Source organism: Myxocyprinus asiaticus, chromosome 9, assembly GCF_019703515.2.
Source record: "Myxocyprinus asiaticus isolate MX2 ecotype Aquarium Trade chromosome 9, UBuf_Myxa_2, whole genome shotgun sequence".
In the NCBI taxonomy this organism is placed as follows: domain Eukaryota; kingdom Metazoa; phylum Chordata; class Actinopteri; order Cypriniformes; family Catostomidae; genus Myxocyprinus; species Myxocyprinus asiaticus.
In genome coordinates, this window is record NC_059352.1 from 42,394,164 (window position 1) to 42,419,175 (window position 25,012).

The window sequence follows — 25,012 nt, forward strand, 5'->3', positions numbered from 1 at the left end:
TGGTGGCGATTTACGACTACACACGTGATAAAGAAGACGAGCTGTCCTTCCAGGAGGGGGCGATCATTTATGTCATCAAGAAGAATGATGACGGCTGGTTTGAGGGTGTGATGAGCGGCACCACAGGCCTCTTTCCTGGGAATTATGTGGAGTCCATCATGCACTATGCTGACTGAGCCACCAAGTGGCGCCACTGCTCCTCTGTCCTTTATCTTCCTCATTCTTTGAGTGTGCTCATTCACACACACACACACACACAGGAACACAAACAAATTCAGCTACACTACGTCTGGCACAGGCTTGTTGCAGACAAATGAACTGTGGACGAAGATGACTTCGAGAGCTGCGGCAAAGAATTGAGGCATTGTGTACATTGGCAAAGAGGACAGTTCCTCAATACTATAATGGGAAAATTGAAATGTGTATGATAAATACATTAGAACATTAATTCATCTCTTATTTTGAATCTTTTAGAAACATGTATCAGAAAAGTGTTGGTTTTGCTTGACTTGTGTTGACATTGATTGCTTTGCTTTTGCTTCTATCCCTTCTCTGCTATGGAGGAACGGTCATAACATAGTGGAAGGACAGTTATCCACTCATGTCATCATGAAATTGCTTGGATGAAGGGAGAGGGATTAGAAGACGGGCATCTCGGACATGCATGTTTTTTTTTTACATCACTTTTTAACTGTGTGCTGTCCTCTGACCAGCAAATGAGAGAAGCTTTTGCCAAGAATGACACAAGGATTTTATTGTGCCAGGTCTTAGAGAGATGCATTGATTCTGGTTGGCTTATTTCCTGTTTTTCATTGCATTGGGGGTTACATTTATTTTTTTAAACTATTAAATTTAGAGTGCTGTTCAGTTTGAAGTCATTAGCAAAAGGATATACCAAAGGATTTCAGTGACACTTTGGATCGTGAACGGGACCGAAAAATATTTACTTTTCTCCATTCCTTTACATTTATTTCTTTCCAACAAAGGTTTTATTGCTTGAAATATTTGCAAGTGTGTGTATTCTTTATATGTATGATAAAAAAGAGAGAAAAAAAAAAATGCTATTAAATTGTTCAGGAAGTTTGTGCCATAAAGAAATGTATGTAGATGGTCATATTTTTGGATGTGAGAGGCTGTTCATGAATCTCAGCACCGGATGTGCTGTTCTTCAGGAAGAAAATGTGTATTGTGATCTTGAACCTCTGATTCATCCCTTTGACCAACTGTGGACTTGCAGATACAAGACTATTACATGTGTTATATAATGATTTATATTCTAGAAATCTTTTGTGTTGGTGTATGGACCCTATTTTATCTGCAATAACTAAGGCACAGGTAGAAAGTCCTCAGTCGATGAGCTAGAGAGATCTTTAAAGCACAAGAAGATAAATGTGATCTTAGGAAGATCTTACAAAATGTGAAGAACTGACTTTTGATGAAGTGATATTAATGAAATAAAAACAGAAACCAGCCCAGACTTTAACACAACCTCTGACCCTCATGCAGATAATGTGGAACAAACTGTACTAATGCACAGAAACTTTTTCTATAAAGTACTTTGATGTCTATATGTAAGTGTGTATGAGTGTGTATGTGAGTGTGAAACTAATTGATTTCACAGTTTATGGATCATTGGTGACTGACTTGCTTGTTTGTGTGCAAATCTTTATTTTCAATTAAAGGTCTGTGGCAGTGCGCGTGTGTGAAACGGGTCTTGCATGTTGATAAATTCTGTGATTTTCCTGCTGATGGAGAATAAAATGGATATATCTGGTCTACTGGCTCACACTTCCTTTAAGTTTGAGAAATTGAAAGTTTTCTTTTGGAGCATATGGGACACCTATCCATATCTAGTCCTCCTATTGTCTTACTGCACCCTCTAGTCCTTCGGGTAATTTTTGACCCGTACTGAAAACCATTCAAAATGTGTAAATTCTTGATTCGTGTACAACGGCACTAAAGACCCAGCAGTCAAAACTGGGCCCAGTTTGCACATCCGTGGCAACAAATCCATTCTTTCCCACTAATTTTAAGCAATTTGTTGAAGTGTTAAAGGGGTTTAGAAAGATGCTGTATTAGTTCTTTCTGCCATCTGTTTTAGGAGAAAATTATTTTCAGTTGGTCTTTTACCATTGGGGGTGGGGGATTTACGATATGTTTTACAGGTGGTCATAAATCAGCGCCACCTAGAGGCCATGTGGTATAAATATTAAGATGAATATAAAAGTCTTTCAGATAGCATTTAAATAGTCAAAACATATATTAAATGAAAGCTCTCGTTCTCAGGAATGTGATTTTATTTTGTTGGCCTAATACTAGTTCGTAAGATTTTCAAAATAATCACAAAGTGAAATATGATTTCTGTAAGACATCAAATACAAATGTCTCTTTTATGAGCCAATCACTGCTGTTGTAAGCCCCAAATAGCTAAAAACTTTATATCTGATTTAAACTTACGTAGTTTTCTAAAAAAAAAAATTGCCAGTTTTTACTTGTCTGTGAGCTTGCTTGTGTAAATAATCCAATGTTATACCTTAGATGTCCAGAACAAAACATGCTAAAAAACATGCTAAACAAATAATTGGAAATATATGTTATTGACTACTGATGATAAAAGGTTATACCTTATTACAAAGGGGAGGATCTCAGCTTTCTAATGACACTTAGATTGAGCTTCTAGTCCACTCGGAGGCCAAATTTTCAATGAAACAATGGATTGTTTTGACCAATCTTTAGCAATTATTCCACAGTATGTGTAAATGGTGAGCTTTTAAATTTAAGTGTGAAAAATTGCAGAAAAAAGCCCAAAATTGCTCCAGAGTTAAAGAGGTTAAACAATTATATATATATATATTATTTTGTTTGATTTTATGGTCTTGAAAAGTCATGTTTGGTTTCTGTAACAAAAACTAGGCAGTATTTATAATGTATTCTTTCCCTATCCTATCCCCAATAGGAGGGCTAGATTACTATACAACAGGAAGCTGTATCTGAAGCCACGAAAAGCAGTATTTACACAGACTAATGCAGCCATGTATTTACATGGTTTTGTAAAGTTTTTCCTTAGCACAAAGACAGACAGGCAAAATAAATGGTCAATTTTTTTTATTAGCGTTAATAGGTTAACATTAAAACTGTTTGGGTTATGTACAAAGTATAAATCATTCCAACTGATGTACGATGTTCAACATTTTAGCAAATTTTTAACAATCTTTACAGAATTCAACTCCCCACGAATCAGTCCCTAAATGATGCAGAAGTTACACATTTTATTAGTCTGCATTGATGATTTATTTTAGATTTGTGTTTTAGAATATTTGAGGGAACCAAAAACTTAAAGTGCTCCTAAATTGCATTTCTTACACAAGACACGTTTAGCAGTGTGTTAACTTACAGCAGAGCAAAATATGTAATAATAAAAAAAAAAGAAAAAAAAGAAAAAAGTGTAACTAGTACAAAAATCAATTCTACGTGTGTTCTTACCATGTAATTATTGGCCATATACCACACCTAGTCAAATATATCTTCCAGTATATAATCTGGTGTCTGTGACAGAAGTTCACAGTTTTAAATGTACACATTTAGTGCATCTTATTATAGATTTCATTTTACATCTATCCTCTGAGTCCTTCCCCCTTCCATGGTCAATGTGTTACTAGTTATCATACATTACCCTACAAACCCTCTTGGAGACTTCGAACTCCCTGCTTAACAGAACCCAAATACAGAAAAATGCATTACTAGGAGAGAGAAACGGGTCAAAACATTTGCCTAAACAAATAGTTCTACGCATAATATTGCTCAAGGCGTTCAGTCGCATTCGCTCGCTCTGTAATATTGATTGCTGCTATACAGAGATACACAAATCTGAGAAAATCACACACACGCACGCACGCACACATACAGGGAAAACAGGAAAAGTTTCATGGAAGGACAGGAAGGGTCAGAGTGGAATTTGTCCAAAGTGGTTTATCTTGCTACCCAGCTGTCTTCTGCACCCTACGGCTCACAGATCAGCGTCTCCATCACAAAATTGTTCTCAAAGTGGCGGATCTTTAGGCAGTTGAGAGCCTCGCGCTTCTGTATTCCTGTGAGGAAGAAACAGAAGGAGATTTTTTATAATGACTTGACTAATTAAAGACAGGCTCTGTGTGTCACATCAGGAACAATCCCTGTTTATGTGCATACGTATCTCTACTGTCTATTGTTTACTGTTCTTAATTGTCACGTGACTTAGAAACACACCCATATCATATTTCATATCAGTGCTATATACACTGCTAACCTTTGTCTGTTTGCACACACGTGTGTATACTCGCATGCCAAAGTGTTTCTGGGCTGCAATATATTGTGTTTATATGTTCACACAGTACACTGGCCCAGCTCTGAGTGGTTGAATCCATGATTGATTCAATCAGGTGGCATCTCTGACCATGCACTAATTGGACAAGAAAACTACTATGTGCACTGTAGCGCAGTTGTGTACACGAAATGGTATGGTGAATTTGTATATGTGAGTCTTGAGCAAAATTTCAGAAAATGTACAATCTCTTGAAACCAACTGTGCCTATAAAGTAAAAAAAAGTCCATAAACAGGCCAAAACATTTCTTAAAAACCCAATGAATTGAAAAATTAAATGGACTTTTGTGGCTTTACGTCCAGGACTCCAGACTAAAAAAATTATTAAGGAGCCAAATGGCTGTTTTTAGCTGCCAAATCACAGAATTGCTCGATTTAGATTTCTGTTCAGAAACAAAATAGAAAGCAGAAGAAAAGGATGACAGCTGATAACCCATTTATCGAAGGTTTAATAAATAGTATACAGTATATAATTGAGAAGATAAGTTTGCATTCCCTTTTGTCTCATAAATGTTCACACCCCTTTCATAATTTATACAACTATAAGAGATAAGATTTTTATTTAATACTGCTCTTCACAATCTACATTACAGATAATTACATATAGTATGCATATAGTAGTTTGTTGTCTTCTTGATCATCAATGAATGTTTGCACCTTGTGTAATAGTTGTGAACAAGTCCCTCAATTGTCCTAAGTGTCAAAAGCTTGCTCTCATATATACATATATACACTATATGGACAAAAGTATTGGGACACCTACACATTACACCTACAGGAGCTTTTATGACATCCCATTCTAAATCCATAGGCATTAATATCGAGTTGGTCCCCCCTTTGCAGCTATAACAGCTTACACTCTTCTGGGAAGTCTTTCTACAAGATTTTGGAGTGTGTCTGTTGGAATTTTTGCCCATTCTTCCAAAAGAGCATTTGTGAGGTCAGACACTGATGTTGGACGAGAGGGCTTGGCTCGCAATCTCCGTTCTTGTTCATCCCAAAGGTGTTCGATAGGGTTGAGGTCAGGGCTCTGTGCGGGCCAGTCAAGTTCTTCCCCACCAAACTCATCCAACCATGCCTTTATGGACTTTGCTTTGTGCACTGGGGCACAGTCATGCTGGAACAGAAAAGGGCCTTCCCCAAACTTTTTCCACAAAGTTGGAAGCACAGAATTTTGTAAAATGTCTTGGTAAGCTGAGGCATTAACATTTCCCTTCAGTGGAACTAAGGGGCCAAGGCCAACCCCAGAAAAACAACCCCATAGCATTATCCCTCCTCCACCAAACTTTACAGTTGGCACAGTGCAGTCAGGCAGGAAACGTTCTCCTGGCATTCGCCAAACCCAGACTCGTGCATCAGACTGCCAGATAGAGAAGTGTGATTCGTCACTCCACAGAACACGTTTCCACTGCTCCAAAGTCCAGTGGCGGCGTGCTTTACACCACTCCATCCGACACTTGGCATTGTGCTTGGTGATGTAAGGCTTGCATACAGCTGCTCGACCATGGAAACCCATGCCATGAAGCTCCCGGCGCACAGTTTTTGTGCTGATGTTAATGCCAGAGGAGGTTTGGAACTCTGCAGTTACTGAGTCAGCAGAGCGTTGGCGACTTTTACGCACTATGCGCCACAGCACTCGGCGACCCCGCTCTGTAACTTCACGTGGTCTGCCACTTCGTGGCTGAGTTGCTGTGGTTCCTAAACACTCCCACTTTGCAATAATACCACTTACAGCTGATCGTGGAATATCTAGGAGGGAAGAAATTTCATGAACTGACTTGTTGCAACGGTGGCATCCTATTACATTACCACGCTCGAATTCAGTGAGCTCTTTAGAATGACCCATTCTGTCACAAATGTCTGTAAAGGCAGACTGCATGGCTAGGTGCTTGATTTACTATACCTGCGGCAATGGGCTGAATGAAACACCTGAATGCAATGATTAAGAGGGGTGTCCCAATACTTTTGTCCATATAGTGTATGTATAATATATATATATATATATATATATATATATACACACACACAGCATATAAATTGTTTAAAATATTGCCTTAGTCTTTTATTGTTACCATATGGCCCAGACACAGAGACTACAAGAGTGCAAATTAAATGAAATCCCAGATGCAGTTTATTGTGCTACTCCAATCCCAATCAATAAAGAAAAAAAGTGGTATACAATACGGGACTTTTAATTATTAAGAAGCCAGAAATACGCATGGAACTTATTTTAAAATGTCTGCACTCCCAGTTGTGAGTTCACTGACAGCTGAATCGTTGAGAAAGTGAATCTGATTCAAACTGCTAACCTGAGCTCCTGAGTTTAAACCCGCAGTTCTTTTCTGGTGATTCATTAAAAAGATCCGGTTCAAAAGAATCATTTGTTCACAACTCTCTAGGTTTGTTGTTGGGTGCAGTGCACAAGCTCGTCAGAAACAGAACGGGTGAAAAGCAGCGCAAGACACACTGATGATGCATACTCTAAAGATGTATTCAATAACTCTCAAGATGATATATGACGAAACCGTATATGAACGCACACAACCAGACTGCCGCCAGTGGCGACTTGATTTTAAATTAAAGTCGCAATAAATTATTTTTATCTTCCTAGAGCTGGCCGCCCGGCCAAACGGAGCAATCGGGGGAGAAGGGCCTTGGTAAGAGTGGTGATCAAGAACCCGATGGTCACTCTGGTTGAGGTCCAGAGATCATGTGTGGAGATTGGAGAAACTTGCAGAAGGACAATCATCACTGCAACACTCCACCGATCTGGGCTTTATGGCAGAGTGGCCAATCGGAAGCCTCTCCTCAGTGCAAGACACATAAAAAAAAAAAAAGCACTCAGGACCTCAGACTGGGCTGAAGGTTCACCTTCCAACAGGACAAAGACGCTAAACACACAGTCAAGACAATGCAAGAGTGGCTTAGGGACAACTCTGTGAATGTCCTTGAGTGGCCCAGCCAGAGCCTGGACTTGAACCCAATGGAACATCTCTGAACAGACCTGAAAATGGCTGTCCACCGACGGTCCCCATCCAACCTGACAGAGCTTGAGAGGATCTGCAGAGAAGAATGGCAGAAAATCCCCAAATCCAGGTGTGCAAAGCTTGTCGCATCATAACCAAAAAGACTCGAGGCTGTAATCGCTGCCAAAGGTGCTTCAACTGAGTTAAGGGTCTGAATACTTATGTCAATGTGATCAGTTTTTTATTTTTAATACATTTGCAAAAGTTAGCAAAAACCAGATTTTTGATTTGTCATTGTGGGGTATGAGTGTAGATTGATGTGAAACTTTTTTTTTTTTTTTTTTAAAAGCATTTTAGCATAAGGTTGCAACATAACAAAATGTGAAACAAATGAAGGGGTATGAATACTTTGAATATATGGCACTGTATATGGCTAGCATACACCTAAACGTTGACCAAATAAACTTGTGTCAACTTGATTTGTTATGTCTTTTTCTTCTGGGAAAACAGACCAAAAACAATGACAAGGGGGACATATCCAACTTTTTGTCCAATACAATGCTCTCTATAATGAGAATGCTGAGAATGTAGATAGTAGGGGTGTGAAAATGCATCATGGTGCATCGATCTTTCAAAGAAATTTTGATGCATCAATTATGGAATTTAAGAATTGATTATCATTACTATATTAATACCCAATGTGACCGTCTCATATTACACAAAACTTCTCGCATCTGACAGCGGAGCGGAGCATGCAAGATTGAAGGTAAAGAAAGCACACTTTGAAATAAAGAAAGTTTATGCTGCCAAGTTCACCCCACAAACCTACATAAGATAAAATGGATGGATAGAGGGATGCTGCAGAGTTGGGCTTTCTCTGTGTCATTATTCTAAAAGATCATGTGATATGAGAGGCAAGGAGTAAAGGAAGGCTTTCGTGGAAGAACCATAGCATTTTCTTGTTCCCAGAGTTTGCAAACTCGACAAGAATTAAACGTGATCGATTCAAGGAATGCAAGAAACTTTTACATTAACGGGAAGGTCGCTTTTGCACTGATATTCCCAGCCAAATTGAGAATAGATGCAAAAATGGGCGTAAAACATTCACATGCCCACAGCAAGCGATGTCCTTCAATAAGTCAATGGAGTAAGTCATTTTGTTGTACTCACGTTGTAGCCGAGTGGACCGGCTCACTCAACATTCGCTTGACTGTTTGAGGATTCTGCATGCTTTTTTTGTGCTGGTTCCTCCTAGTGGCTGGAGTTTATTTTGTGGAGTGACAAACCTTCAGGACAGTTTTATAAATGGATCTAAACGCTCTTTGTGCTTAGTCCAGCCTATCGACATAGCGAAGTCCTTCATTTGGAATGGTAAATGTCCCAGATTACACTTCAGTACGTTACATAGGCCAATTGACAAAGGTGGGCTAGGCCTACCCAAGATTTTGTTTTATTATTATGCATTCGGTCTAAGACATTTGGCTCATTGGTCACTTCTACCTGAGAGAGCCCCTCCCTGGTTTTGTATTGAACAGGAAGTTGTTGCCCTTATTTCGCCATTGCAAAGCCTTTCTATCAAATTAACCAGAGAAGTTAAGTTAAAACCCGTTATCTCGCATTTGCAAGCGGTATGGACAAAAGTGTCCAGAGTGTTTAATTCAGACATTTATTTAAATGTTGCTTCGAGCATATGGCTGAACCCTAAATTATGTATTAATAAGTCTCCTTTCTGCTGGACAGAGTGGATTGTGAGGGAGGTTAATACGCTCGTTGACCTTTGTGAGAGTGGAGTGTTGAGGTCCTTTGAAAATATGGTTCAACATTTTGGGATTCTCAGGTCTCAATTCTTCAGGTATTTACAGCTGCGCCACCTGCTCTGTACTATTTTTGAGAGTAGCATACACCCCCCTAGAGTGGCAGATACTCTGGGAGTGGTGATTACTACTTTTGGAAAAGGCCATGAGGCATCAGTGTATTACTCCCTGCTAATTCAACGTCTCTCAAGAAATTATGGGAGAAAGATTTAAACTTGGTATTGGAGGAGGGAGTGTGGGCTAAGATTCTAAAAAACGTCAAGTCTACATCTAGAGATGCAAGGATGTGCCTTATGCAATTTAAGATTTTACATCGATTCTATTGGACCCCCTCTACATTGTATAGACTGGGTCTTAAAGACACACCCACCTGCTAGTGATGCCAACCAGAAGATGGGGACACAACCCATGTTTTTTGTGGTGTGTTAAGATCCAAGATTTTTGGTTGAGGGTTCAGAGTATTATGTGTGACGTATTGGACACTCAAATATCATTCTGCCCCAGACTCTGTATTTTAGGCGACGGGGCGGTAATTAATATAAGGAATAAATACATAAAAAATTGGGTCCTAGCCAGTGTTATGATCGGCAGACAGGTCATCCTTAGAGGATGGAAGTCGGCTGGAACGCACTCATTTCAGGAGTGGTGCACAGAGATGGGCAGGGTGGCGGCATTTGAAGAAATGTCATATAGAAGGCTGGGCAATTTGGATTTATTTAATAAAAAATGGGGCAGCTATTTGGCCTTTTTTGGAAGGCTCTCGGGGTGGGGCAGTGTAGAGAATTGTGTAGTTTTAAATGTGTGTGATTATTATTTTTTTATTTATATATATATATATATATATATATAAATTGTTTTGTGTATTCTCAAATTTGACCACAGGGATATTTGTTGAGGGTCAGGGTGGGGTTAGGGACTGGGAGGGGGAAAGGGAATAATGGGGGTTAAAGTTGATTCGGTTTATATATGTTTGCTTTTCAGTTTCATTTGTCTGAATCAATAAGAAGTGTTAAACAGAAAAAACGACCTCCAATAATGTTTCGCCCCAACGTACTGTTTTAATTGGAAATCTGTCAACACGGGAAAGAAAACTGCACTCGTCAAGCCAAATCATGGGGTCTTTAGTTATAGTGGCAAGAAAAAGTATGTGAACCCTTTGGAATTAGCTGGTTTTTTGCATTAATTGGTCATAAAATGATCTCATCTTCATCAAAATCACAAGTACTGACAAACACATTGTGCTTAAGCTAACAACACACATACAATTCTTTCATGTATTTATTGAACACATAACATTAAACATTCACAGTGCTGTGGAAAATGTAAGTGAACCGTTGGATTTAATAACTGGTTGATCCTCCTTTAACCTCAACCAAATGTTTCCGGTAGCTGCAGATTAGAACTGTACAACGTTCAGAAGGAATTTTGGACCATTCACCCATTCAGAACTGCTTCAGCTCGGCCATATTCTTAGGATGTCTGGTGTGAATGACTCTCTTTAGGTCATTCCACAGTATCTCTATTGGGTTAAGTTCTAGGCTCTGACTGGGCCACTCCAAAAGGTGGATTTTCTGGGTTTTTTTAAGCAATTCTGTAGTGGATTTACTTCGATGTTTAGGGTCATCACCTAACTTCTAATGAGCTTCAGTTGGTGCACAACCACCTTGACATTATCCTGTAGGATGTCTTGATAAAATTGGGAATTCATTTTCCCCTCATGATGGCAAGCGGTCCAGTCCCCGAAGCAGCAAAGCAGCCCCAAATCATGATGCTCCCCCTACAGTACTTCACCATAGGGATGATGTTTTCATGTTGGTATGCGGTGCCATTTGTATGCCATAAGTAGTGCAGCGTGTTCTTCCCAAACATTTCAACCTTACTTTCACCTCATTTCACAAAACATTTCCCAGTAGCGCTGTGGAGTGTCAAGGTGGTCTTTGTCAAACTTCAGACGTACAGCAATGTTTTTGTTGAAAAGCAGCTGCTTCCTTCGTGGTGTCCTGCCATGGACATCATGCCTGTTTAATGTTTTCTGTATTGTAGACTCATGAACAGAGATGTTATCCAGTTCCAATGATTCCTTCAAGTCTTTAGCTGTCACTTTAGGGTTCTTTTTTACCTCACTGAGCATTCTGCTGTGTGCTCTTTGACTCATCTTGGCTGAACAGCCATTTCTAGGGAGAGTAGCCACAGACCTACATCATCTCCATTTATAGACAGTTTGTCTGACTGTGGACAGATGAATATCTAAGCTCTTCGAGATAACTTTGTAACCCTTTCCAACTTTATGCAAAGCAACAATTCTTGATTGTAGGCATTCTGAAATTTCTTTTTTGCGAGGCATGGTCCACGTCAGCAGATGCTTTTTGTGAATAGCAAACTCAAAATGTTTGAGTGCTTTTCAAGTAAGTCAAAGTAGCTCTAACCCATACCTCCAATCTCATTTCATTAATTGGATTTCAGGTTTGCCAACTCATGGCTCTAATTAGCATTTTCTTTTGGACGTCATTAGCCTAGGGGTTCACATACTTTTTCCAACCTACACTGTGAATGTATGATGTATTCAATATGTAAAAGAACAATACACTCATTTGTGTGTTATTAATTAAAAACAGACTGTGTTTGTTCATTATTGTAACTTAGATGAAGATCAAACCATATTTTAAGACAAACTTATACATAAATGCAGGTAATTCCAAAGGGTTCACATCCTTTTTCTTGCCACTGTATAATCTAAAAATACCAAGTTGTCTGTGAGAGTTAAGGTGCAATACTTTGCTTAAGAACCATTGGAGGTCCTCACAAGTGTAAGAAGTGCAATGTGTGTGTGTTTACCAAAAACAGTCTCTCTACGCTCCAGTTTGTAGGTGTCCCTCCCTCTGCAGAGGCCGTTGATGAAGTAACCCAGCTGATCCACATGCTCCATTTTTCCAGTCACTATCATCTGTTCACGGATCAGGTAAGACTGTGGCAGGTATGTTCCAGCCTACACACAGAACCAGAGTTACATTATCACAAACTTGTTACATGGCTCTCTGCTTGCATAAAAAAAATAACTCAATGTTTTATATCCATTAATTCATTCATTTGGTAAGTAGCCATGTAACAAGTAGGATAACATGGGTTATATGGTCATTATCACAAACTAAACCCCAAACTAACAGTATTTTGTGCATCATGATGCTAATATAAGTTGTCTAGGTAGGCAGCTCACTAGGTTTGGAGACACAGCTTATATACACTTAAAAGCAAACTTCTTTAGCTATGAAAACAACATATATTTTATGTCTCCTGCCTAGCCATCAGTTGGCAAGTAGATTTTGTACAATTTCACAAATTGCGTATACTAAATTATGTATACTTGTACTTTTACAGCAGTGTTGCCGTGGTTACCTTGATGTTGACGAGCAGCTCCAGGAAGTCCTTCGGTGGCATCACGACAGAGGTATTGAGCGGAATGACATAGCATTTGTTCAGACGCAGATCCAGATAGGCTGTCAGTCTCTGAGAGCAGAGAAGGAAAACCAGTAGAAATTTATCTAAGTTGTTTATTCTGGAGGGGTTAGTCTCATATACATTACCCATCTGTCTCTGTTTTTTTATTTTTTATTATTGTGTAACCTCTGCTGATTTCATGTGTGCATGTGTTCGTGTGTGTGTGTGTGTGTGTGTGTGTGTGTGTGTGTGTGGGAGAGAGAGTGGGAATCATTGGATTCTCACCCTGTTGAAGTCATGAACGATGTCGGCAGGGTCGCTGTCACTGAACTTGGGCACTGGGATGTTAATAAGCTCCACTCCCTCATCCTCTAGAACCCTCACTCTCTCTTCAATCCTCTTTGATGCGGTCGGCAAATCCATCTCACTTTCCTCATGGCTGTCCTGCATCTTGTAATTTTCCTCACGGTAGTTCACCCCACAGTAATACATCCTCTCCTCCTGGAGACAATCATTAACATCATCATCATCAAAATACATGTTCTTTGACAATGATCAACAAGACCGAAACACGTACGGCTCTTTAGGTGTAAAATCAGTTCTGGTACTTTGGTACCAAGTCGATACCACATTTTTAAAAATTGTAACGATATCAGTCTTTCTACAGTATCAGAGTGCTGTTAATATGTATATCCACAAAATATCAGTGTGTGTCTATAATGAAAATTACTATAATCTCTAAATCTTTACTTGAATATTGACAGTGCTGCAAGATACACTTCATTTGTATCTTTGTTCAACTGCTTTATGATATTACTGATAATTTGAATAATTACTTAAAAATTTTTAAGCAATGTTCACTTAACTGAGAAAATTCTACTGGTATTGGTATCAACCACTGAAATTTGGTATTGTGACAACTCTACCATAGACTTCTAAGGTCTCTTTCACAGTTTAGTCCCTCAAACTAAACTGTTAACATATATAACGTCCTTATTCCATATTCTCATGCAGCATAACATATTTAGTAATTCATTTTCTCACCTCTATAAAGTAATACCTGTACAGGTAAGCTCCACCCACCACCATGCCGGACAGAATAAGGGCCAGACCCAAACACATGCACCAGCACCAGGCCCTGGACTGCTGCCTGACACGCAGACCATCCTCCACATCCTGTACACACAAACACACAGTCAGTCACTGCAAGAATAGTTCAAGTATGTGCTCTTGGTAAAAATGTTATGTCTTTAAGTGTTCGATGACTCCACCAATACTTTTTTTGTACCAACACTTGTTTCTGATTGTACAATAGTTAGCTCCTCTAATCTGATTGGACAAGCGATGTTCCAAGAGTGCTCATATTTAGTATCCATATTTTTCCTGACCAACCACTGGGCGGCACCAAGATGATTCTGATTGCTGCTGGACTTTTTTCTGGTTCGAGTGTCCATAAGAAGCAATGTAGAAACTACCAAAATGAGCGATTCAGAATTTAGAACAACAACCGTTGTTAGTTGGAGTACAAATGAGTTCAGGCTCAGCTTGTACAGTTGAGTATAACAACTCGAAGTAGTTAATGATTTCAACGTTACAAACCTCAGACCATCACTTCATATCATCAACACACTGTCAAAAGGTGGTCATTACGACTCAACAGTATCAAGTATCAACAGAGCCACATTTTGTTTTATTCTGCAATTTAATATGCTAAACATCACCTTATCCACTAAAAACATATGCCAATGGAAGAGAAAACTGGAGACCAGAAAAAGGAAACAGGCTTCCATAATGAACCATGGAACACTTCCGCATTCAGGAAAAAGGTGAAAAACAGTATTGGGATTCTTCAGTGTTTGAATAAATCCACTTGTCTGTGTTCATGGTGTCCTAGACAGTCTGAGTGTTATTAGTAAGTAGAGGTAGACCATGGGTTTACAGATTCCAAAAAGCAACTATCAGTTATCTGCAAAAATCTATGCTGATAGTTGTTCCCCCCCCCCTCCTTGTACCTCTGTGGCTGCCGCTGAAGGGTTCCACAGTTAAAACAGCTTTGTTCTATAATATAACTGCTGCCTCTAGAAGCGAGATGAAAATCACTAACACCTTGTGAGAATTTTAATCTTTTATCACTGACAATATTCATCCATATTTTTAGCCTCACTTTAAATAAGAGAATCAAGCGTTTTAAGCTGAAGGGACAGCATGCAAAGAAAAATGTGAATATATGTAAATGTACCCCTTCAGCACATCAACAACTCTTGCTCATGTGCTTACCGGTTATAATTAATTTGTGAGGAGCATTGAATGTCAGTGGGAGACTGTCAATGGCACAAGTCTGAGATTACCTGGAACAAAGAGTGTGGTACCACAGCTCACGTAACAAACTCGAACAACAGCAGCTCACTTACCCGAACTCACTAATATTTCATGACCCCACAGCTAGGGCTGGGCATTTTTTCAGATTTTCTTGATTAATTTGAATTTGCATTTTGATTGTTTTTTTTGTTTTTTTTTTAAATCAAGAAATTTAGATTTTGCAAAAAAATATTGCAAACGTTAAAGTTAGAAACATTGTAAATCCACCAAAGGCTGAATAAGGCAGAGAAAAAGAATTAATAGCGCTTGTCTTAATGCCACTCCTGATCTGATCAGCTGCACATGTGGCACGTCCAAATGAACATGACAGGTTAACAACACGGAGACTGATATAAAAGACAGTGGTAATATTCCCAGTACGATTGTAAACAGTGTGATTGTAGCTCAGCTTCGTCCATCACGCAGGTATACACAGGCTTAAAACCATAACTGGCATCGGCAAGCGCATGTTGATGAACGGTCTCCTTTCTTTTCTTTTAACTCATAAAGTGTTAGTTACGTGACAGTTATGGGCGCTTCATTTCAAATCATGGAGAGGATACATATAGGAGAATCAAACATCCGCTACTCCTTTTGCCATGATGATTCAGATATATCACTAATTATTTCTTTGTTCTGTGACAATTTTAAGTGTACTGCATCTATAGCCAACATTTGGCAAGCGATCATTTTGACAAACTTTGCTAGTTGAATTTTAATGATAAATTATTTCATATTATACCACGGGTCTGTTGAATGCTTGATTCTGATTAGTTGACGGATGTTCTAAAGTGTTCTTTTTCTTTACTAATTTCTCATGTAAACGCACGGCTATGAAGTAGTTCCAGGTCTTGACCGCATAATGGTTCCATATCACTTTGCCAAATTATTTCAGTAATTTCAAAGAGCCGTACATGCTACCACAGCAAAATAACCATATAAACAAAGACATTGGTTAAAGTAAATCGGTTAAGAACGTCAAACAATGTCTATAATATCCTACATTTATTTCAATTTCGGTTGAAAAGCTCCTTCGTCTCCCCCGCATTTACACACGCCCACACACATTGAGACTTGTTTCGCGACTAAAAAATAGAGCCGCACCCCCCACGACTTGATCAATACAACAGTTTCTATTATCCTAAATAACTTTTAATATGTGAAACTTTTTATGTTTCAATGTATTTCGCCCTAATCAGCCTCACATTGCTGTAATGGAAAGCACCGCGCTACCCCTCCCCTCTCTTTTGCTCACACACAATCCCACTTGGAAGTTGCACATGAATGACCCCTCAAGTTGTAATTACAACTGGGAAACTCTGAGATAATTTTGATACTCGAGTTTCCGAGATGGGAGGAGTTCTAAACTTTCAACATGGTGGAGGAGAGTACAGTTTCTGTAGTGAATGACAGGTTTTGTTCATTTTTCTAAATACAGCTAATTGTTAGTGCAGTTTTGGTCAAATTCATTTATGTATATCAGCAACCATTCTATGCATGTTGTAAATTTTTACACCGTGAAAATAGCTTGTACTCAGCAAGCTGAGTGAGTGATTTGTATTATGGTGTCAAGATAAAAGTTCCTCAAGAAATATGTAGCGCAGCAAGTAAGGAATAACTGATGGACGACGGAATAATTCGTTGTGACCGCATTACCACCTCGGGTGTGCATTATTTTTCAATAATTCAACGGTTCGTCATCAATTATTCCTTATTTGCTGCGCTGCTCAGCGTGAACTGCTAGAGGGCGCGTCTCTATCTGCAGGGGTTTATGAACATACACACAAATTGTATAATCTTGTATAAATTGTCCTTTCTAGATAAACTTCATAATTTATAGATATTGATTTCTAGATAACTTTCTAGATAGACTTGGATTAGATAAAATGAATACATACACTGGCTAAGAATTATTTAGCAGTTTTCTTATTCTACTATTTCTGAACACCTGGGTTTATTAGAATTAGATTTATTTTACATTTACACTGTTGACAACTTACCCCTTGTGGTGCATTTGTAAATTTTTCTTGCACACCTTTGTTTCCTATAATGAAAAGAACTCTGATTTCTCTAAGCAGGTTGCCTTGCATTCTAATAAAGAACAAACAATTTGAATCATGTTGGAGTATATTTAAAAGTTGTGAATCGTCCATAAGTTTGATAAAAATCAAGATTTTATTTTTTTGCCATATCGCCCAGCCCTACCCACAGCTATAGCTCGAAACTCTGTATATGTTCCCAAATTTAGACAAATTTCCCTTTAAAACTTTTCCCTCAACCCCTAATGCACCTGTACATGTTTGCTTGTGTTGAACGAGTGTGTTCTCAGATTTTGTTTGTGTGTGCTCAGCCTGGGTGTGGCTTTGTTCAAAACAATTGCACTGTGTGCAATAGATACTGGGAAATTTCCAACCTTCCTCCAGAGGCCAACACTAATAAACATACTGCATGATGCAAATGACAAACCTCTGCTGACACAATGAGAGAGAGCGAAAGTGAAGGAGAATGTGTATGAAGACCAGTCAGGACCAGGGACTAGAAATGGTACAAGGAACTAAAACGAAAACCAAAAACAAATGACATATTTTACAGAACGTAACCGAAAACAGGAATGAAGTCCTTCAATTGTTCCGAAGAGAAAATTTTTATTTTTAATGTTAACTGTTTGTTAACGGTTAATAATTTTATTATTTCTTTTTGATAATTTTTTCATGAAACCAAAGACCAAAGGGTCTATCACTGTACATTTTCAGAGTTACACTGCTTCCTGCTGCCCGAAAAATAAGCGCACACTGGAGATTTAACATATTAATTGATGTTAGATGGCCAGTTTTATATTTTAGTTATTTAAATTATATATTTAACATGAAGGATACATTTATATAAGGGATGTCAATTTTCAGACGTTCATAATCGATCGTTGTGGAAATTAATGTTCTATTAATTATCAATTTGTTTCTCACACAAACCTATCGGTTTGCTTCAGAAGACATTAACTGATCTACTGGAGTAGTGTGGATAACTTTTATGCTGCCTAAATATGCCTTTTGGACTGTCAAATAGCCAGCAGTCTAATGGCACACATTCACTTGCATTGTGTGGACAAAAAGAGCTGAAAAGTGAAAAATCTTCACTTCGGTTCTGCTGAAGAAGGAAAGTCATACACATCTGGGATGGTTTAAAGGTAAGTAATTCATTTTTGGGTGAACTATTCCTTTAATACCGCAAAACGCACGTGCAGGACTCTGAATAATGTTCAAGCCTACTCTTTAAATATGAATTAATTCACTTAAGAAATGCAAGTATTGGTACTTTCCTCTTAAAATATTCTTAGTTCAGTGAATTTTAATACATTTATTCTGTTTAGTACAAATTTGTGAATTGTTTAATGAATTACTGTAATAATTTGTATACAAGAATTATACTTGTAAACATATTTCAGTTTGTATCGTGGAATATTTCGGACGTATTTTTTTTATTTGAAATTAAGTGTGTGTTATGATTCATTTTTAAATCATAACACACATTGTAAACACAGTAGCCAACATATCATACCGTTTCTCTGGTGCTGGTAAGATGTCAGCATGAATGTACTTTCCTGGCGATCACTGACGTAATTGTAGGTTGGTATGAAACAAGGAGACCAGCAGATGAACGGTGCTTGTTTTCATGTTGTACTTTAACACACTATCACGATGTATGCAGAAAACATAATGTTCATTTATAGCAAGCGTCGTGAACATATGGCTCGCGAGCCACAAGTGGCTCTTTGTTAAAAACCAAGTGTCTTGCCGGGTGTCTCACCATTCACCAACACATGATCATTTAAATCTTTCTAGAGATAATTTTCCTGCAGAAAGTGTGGGTGCAACTGCAAAACTTGAAGTCAATGACACTGTTTTGATTTCCTTTCTCCCAAATTTGTCATACAGCCTACTCCTAGTGAACAAGGTTTGAAATTAACACCAGGCAAATGCGGATTTTTCATGCAGAGTATTTTGCTGATGTACCAGCCACTGTGGAGGGCGACCAGTAAGACTTATCGGAGTGACATATTACAAGAAATTAGACACAAAGACACGTGTTTGACGAAACGTGATTATATTTTGAAGAACAGACGAAAGAAAAGCCGCCGATGCGCATCCGATTTTATTTGCGTGCGCAGTAAGCACTGCTGATCACGAGTGCTATGAAAGCACTTCTCCAAGATATGCACATTCATAGTGTTCTGGGCCTCGTTTCCCAATAACTACTGATCTTAGCTGTTAAGAGCATTTTCTACGAGCGATTTTATGAACGTTCGTATTTTTTATGTGCGCCCAGGGTGTGAAATAGCACCCGCCGCTTGTCCAAATGCGACAAGGCTCAATCCAGTTCGTGAGCTCCTCGTTCAAATACAGGTATTTCACGGTGAGTAATTTTGAGACACATGACAAGAAATGCTGTTATTCAAAAAGACACATGCTTGAAGAAACACATTTTATTATATTTTTAAGAACAAATAAAAGAAAAGCCATCAATGTTTGTGTCTGATTCGCTGTTTGTTCAGAGTCGTGCAGCATGAGCCTGTCATGTGGAACAAGCGCATGTAAAAAGTTCACACCTTTTTTCTGTTTCCACTTCTTAATAAGTGATTGAACAATACTGACTGGCATTTTCAAGGCTTTTGATATCTTTTTATATATTTTCCATATTTATAATGTTCCATTACCTTGTTACACAGGTCTTTTGACAGTTCTTTTCTGCTCCCCATGGCTCAGTATCTAGCTTGCTCAGTGCATCCACATGAGAGCTTACAAACTCATTGACTATTTATACACAGACACTAATTGTAATTTAAAAATCCACAGGTGTGGGAAATTAACATTTAATTGCCATTTAAACCTGTGTGTGTCACCTTGTGTGTCTGTAACAAGGCCAAACATTCAAGGGTATGTAAACTTTTGATCAGCCATTTGGGTGATTTCTGTTATCATTATGATTTAAAAAGGAGCCAAACAACTATGTGATAATAAATGGCTTCATATGATCACTATCCTTAAATAAATAAATAAATAAATAAAATGTTTGCATGATCAGTCATATTTTCAAAAACAATGCCAAAATTTCACAATTTCTGCCAGAGTATGCAAACTTTTGAGCACAACTGTATACAGGTATCTTTGTATTAAAGAAACGAAAGCGATTAAATCAAAGTAATACAAGACACGTTCAACTTGAACTTAAAATTGAGTTCTATTTTATTTTCTTTAGGCAGCATAAACTGTATTACCAAAATGCAATACAAACACATCCGATAAGAACACACATTTGGCAGCATTTTTTTGGGAACACAAGGGAATTTATTTAGCTTATTTATTATGATGATTATTATAATTATCTTGACATTTATAATTGTCTTTAGTTCTTAATTTGTAGCCTATTAGTAATTTTTCACCTGGTGTCATTGACAGATGCTTGCGTGATAGCAAATGGGGCCGTTGGAGACAGTAAATGTTTGGATTTGGGGAGGTGGTTATACGATTTTTATATCACCATGTTGTTTTAATTGCTTTTTTCGTTTCATATAAATTGCAATTCGAATTTAGATATGTCTTTTTAGTTTTTCGTGTTTCAATAAATTAATTACATTTTTAAAGCAAAATCAATTAAGCAAACATTTTCTCCGACCCTTGGCAGGGTGGTTGACCATATAATCGGATATCGCAATATTTTAAAGGTGATTATCATTTAAATATTTTTTACATATCATCCAGCCCAAAAGGGAAGTTACATTTTTCATGAACAATTGTAAAATTAAGTAATTTTACAGAGACCCTCACAAACACGTGTACTCAATTCCATATTGCAACATCTTACCTATTAATTTTTGCATTTTTGTTTGTTTTTGTGTTTTTGAGTAGTCTATGGGCAATATAAACATTTTATTTTATTGAAAAACTTTGTTTTTGAAAATAGTAAATTATTCGTTTGTGCTATGGCTCTTTCGAAAAAATGCATCAACCAAAAATAAAAAAATTGGCTCCTTAGAGAAAAAAGGTTCCCGACCCCTGGTTTATAGAGAAACAGATTACACTGAGCCCGCTTCATCTTCATCTGTGTGTCGTCTTCTAGTATGAGAAGACATGACTTGCAGCACGCAAGTCGATCGATAAGCATAATCGATGATTGATAAGCTTAATCGATCAAATTTTTAATGACAATTAATCGATTATCGATAAATCAATAGCATCACTAATTTATAGTTAAGTCTTTATTTTAATAGGCTACTGCAGGCCTATTCAACTGGCGGCCCGTGGGCCAAATCCGGCCCGTTTTAAATTTTCAGTGGCCCGCATGAGGTTGTCAGTTGTCTTAGGAACTGTTCACACCAAACGCGTTTTGCGTCTGATCGCGCTGTTTTTCAATAGTTTTCATGTGTAAACTTGTGCTAGACGGGTGTCGCGCCAGATCTCTGTTTTTACAATGTCTCGTGGAGAAGTGCCACGTTTTTAGACGCTTTCAGCGGTTACGCTAAAAATAATCCATAATTTTGACAAAATGGGAAGATTAAAGTTCTAAAATCATGGATGACTTACAAGTGTGAGTTCGGAGAAACTGAAGCTCTATGCATTAATTTGGAAAAGAAATTCAATTTTCGAAATGTTTAAATAATGCATCTTCACGAACACAAGCTTCACACTTATTGTTCAATAAAATTTTAGCATCAATCTAATTTACTCCAATTTTAAACCACTTTTTAGTTGTTTTTTTTATTTCCTGCTGGAAAGAAAAAATTCTTGGTGTTTTATCTATATAGTGAACAAATATTATAGGCCTTTCATAACACAATATCTGATAGAAGCTTTATGTAAACAAAATATTCTGGCTTTGCCCGCATGCCCCAGAGATTTTTTCCATCTGGCCCACTTGTCTATGAAGTTGAATAGCCCTGGGCTACTGTACTACTCTTATGACTTCTATGCTAATCAAAATTGTATCGCTTATTTTGGGCTTGTTTGTCTTGCAAGATCTAGCAACACTGCAACAAGTATGTCACCCACCTTAAGAACAGAGTACTTTCATTTTAAAAAGAATGTTACTAACTGTTCTTCTATTTTGTTCTAACTGGTTATCATTTGGAAAGGAGAACGTGGAACGGAAAAATATTGTTTTTGCTCAGAATGAATTGAAATGAAAAATATTTTTCTTTTTTCTCCCTGGTTAGAACCTAGACTTTGTTGTCTATGAAGACCAATAAGAACATGTATTTTCTTGTCATATTTTATAATGAAAAATTAAAAGAGAATAGCAAGGTAAACTAGCTTTGATGCATTTACAAAAGCCATCCTGTTCTAGACTCTAGGGAAATCATGTGCAAAAAAAGTGGATACATTTCCAACAGAAAATGTATACAGGTTTGTTTACAGGTGTGTCTAAGGGATGTAGTCTGTGCTGTATTTCCCATGACAATCCGGCAATTTAAAGGAATCTAGTCATCATCATCCAACCCTGATTAAGTGATCTTATATATATTATTTTATTTTTGAGATTGTGTCTGATTGCTGTTAATGATCCAAATACTTGCACTCATATAAAAACAGCAACACATTTTTTTTGCAAAGTGCTCATTCTGAATGCTGATTAAGCAAACATTTGGAGCTGCATTTATTGTTCCAGGTAGTCTCAGACTTATGCCTAGGGCTGTCACAATTATGAATTATATGGCAGATGATACAATAACAAATAATTGCGATTATGACGATTAACTGTCTGTTTTAGGGCAGTGACGATGAATTGTCTCGTTAAGGCCTTTCACGATTAATTGTCATGTAAATTGTGATGTTTTTTAAGGTGTGCTTTTTTTCTGCACGTGTGCTTCATACACCTTAAGTCATAAGTCATTTTTACATATTTAACTTCAAATATATAAATCAAATAATAAAATAGGAATAAACTATGATTTTTTTTTTTTAAGGTTTTAAAAACTTATGAATGACATGAAAAATAATGTTTTAAATATAAAAAAAATTCTAAATACTTAAAATATGTCTCTTTTTTTGTTCAACTTTAGTTTTGGTCAATTTTACATTTACACTTGTTTTTTGAACTCTAATAAAAAATAAAATATAACATATATATATATATATCATCCCTCTACATTGCCAGTAAATCACTCGCATATGCGAGTAAATTTCACACTATGCGACCAAAAAATTTCTGTTATTAGCCACCGGTAAGTAAACATTAACATTTCACTCGCCAGTGATAGAGCTGTGTAGTGTCGAAGCACCACGGCCCTTTTACTGAATAAAAAGCAGTTGATTAAGAAGCTGGATTCAGCACCGTTTTTTCCCTGCATGCTGTCTCATGAGCACGCAGGTAAAAGCACTTGTGTCTCATTCAGTTGAACTCCGAGCATCTCAGGGAACCTCACCGCGGACGTCACAAGAGCAGCTCTCTTGAGAGCATGTGAAGATTAACCACTTCTCAAGCGCTCTGATGTGCACGCCGTCTACAGAGGCTTGCGCTAAACTCCCATGAAAATATAAACAAGGTATAAATGTATTCATTTTGTGAATGCAAAGCGCTCCAGTTTCACTTAACGGCCATGTAGTGGCAAATGTCCGTGGTCATTGTGGGTTTATTCACGCAGTGAGACAGAGGAGATGCTCTGCTCTATTTCTGTGGAGATGATAAAATGCAAGAAACAGAATCTCAAAAGTCTTCATTCACGAGAAATAAGGGCTTGTGAGTTAATCAGAGAGCCTTAAAATAATGTGTGAAAGTGAAGAATTTAAGGCAGAAATATTTTACTATTGCATAATATAATATAACATAATAGCTATACAGGTTGGCTGGGCTAAAAAAGAAGCAAAAGAAAACAAAACATTGAAAAAGTCCAATGGATCAAAAGTAAACTGGACAAATAAGAGAGATGTATTTTAGTTATTTAGACATATTTTGATAATTAAAATATTATTTTAATTATTTTACATTTTATACTTTTATATTTGACTGTCATTCATACGTTTTTGAATCCTGAAAAGGAAATCATATACCTTTATTTTATTATATGACCCAAGCTAAATTTGTATAAATGACTTTGTTGTGTGCATGAAGCACACATAGTGAGTTTGTATGGTAATTAATCGTCATATTCGTGAAATACCTAAAACAGGCAATTAATCATCATAGCCCTAAAACAGGCAATTAATCGTCATAATCGCAATTATTTGTTTGACAATTAATTGTCAGACAAATTTCACAATTGTGACCCCTAATTTTCATTATTAGGTTCCTACCTTGTGAATTGTTTGGTTAAAAATGTGTACGAAATTTCAAACAGTGACAACAGCTTGTATCATTACTAAAAATGCAATTTCATGACATAGAATGTGAAATTTGTACATTTTTAAAAAGCTAAAATGTGATTAAAATCATAAAGCAAAATATATATAAAAAAATTACAATATACTATATTGCGTGAATATATATGAAGAGGCCCCCTTTCTCAGTTTGCTTAGTATATTTAGTTGTTCCATTATGCTTACAAGTCTGGTGAGTAGAAACAAAAATGTACTAGCCAATGACGATTCTTTCTCCAATATGATCGTAGAGGGTTGTGCGTGTGTGTGTGTAATATATATATGTATAATTATTATTATTATTATTATTATTATTATTATGCAATAGTAAAACATCTCTTTCCTAATTTCTCCACTTTCATACATTATTTTAATGCTCTGATTAAACCCACAAGCCCTTATTTGTAATGAAGCAAAACCTTTGAGATTTCGTTTATCATTTTAACACGCTACAGAAACAGAGTAAGTGTGCATCTCCTCTGTGTCACTGAGTGTCATTAACACAGAGCGTATGAACCATGAACATTTGCCATTACACAATCGTTTAAAGTGAAACCGGAATACTTTGCTTTCACTATAAAAGTTTATACTTGTTTGTTTATATTTTCACGGGAGCCTCTGTTGACAGCATGCGCAGCAGAGCGCTTCACGCGCTCTTCAGGACAGGAGCTGGTTAATCTCCACAGTGCGGCTGTGGCAGTGATGCTCGGATGCAGACTTCAACTGAATGAC

General features: G+C 37.4%; 2 protein-coding genes across 20 annotated transcripts in view; one reads left to right on the forward strand and one right to left on the reverse strand.

Moving 5' to 3' along the window:
- Nucleotides 1-4,089, forward strand: part of abi2b (abl-interactor 2b) — a 38,590-nt gene extending 34,501 nt beyond the window's left edge. For all 19 annotated transcript variants that reach the window (XM_051706405.1, XM_051706406.1, XM_051706409.1 and 16 more), the window contains one exon: nucleotides 1-4,089. In XM_051706405.1, coding sequence (XP_051562365.1) covers nucleotides 1-176 — 176 coding nt within the window. In that variant the 3' untranslated portion in view covers nucleotides 177-4,089.
- Nucleotides 3,089-25,012, reverse strand: part of LOC127445923 (integral membrane protein 2B-like) — a 26,055-nt gene continuing 4,131 nt past the window's right edge. The window contains exons 2-6 of the mRNA XM_051706424.1: nucleotides 13,620-13,751; nucleotides 12,861-13,076; nucleotides 12,534-12,644; nucleotides 11,976-12,126; nucleotides 3,089-4,088 (exon numbers count right to left, since the gene is read on the reverse strand). Coding sequence (XP_051562384.1) covers nucleotides 4,000-4,088; nucleotides 11,976-12,126; nucleotides 12,534-12,644; nucleotides 12,861-13,076; nucleotides 13,620-13,751 — 699 coding nt within the window. The 3' untranslated portion in view covers nucleotides 3,089-3,999. The remainder of the gene's footprint in view (nucleotides 4,089-11,975; nucleotides 12,127-12,533; nucleotides 12,645-12,860; nucleotides 13,077-13,619; nucleotides 13,752-25,012) is intronic.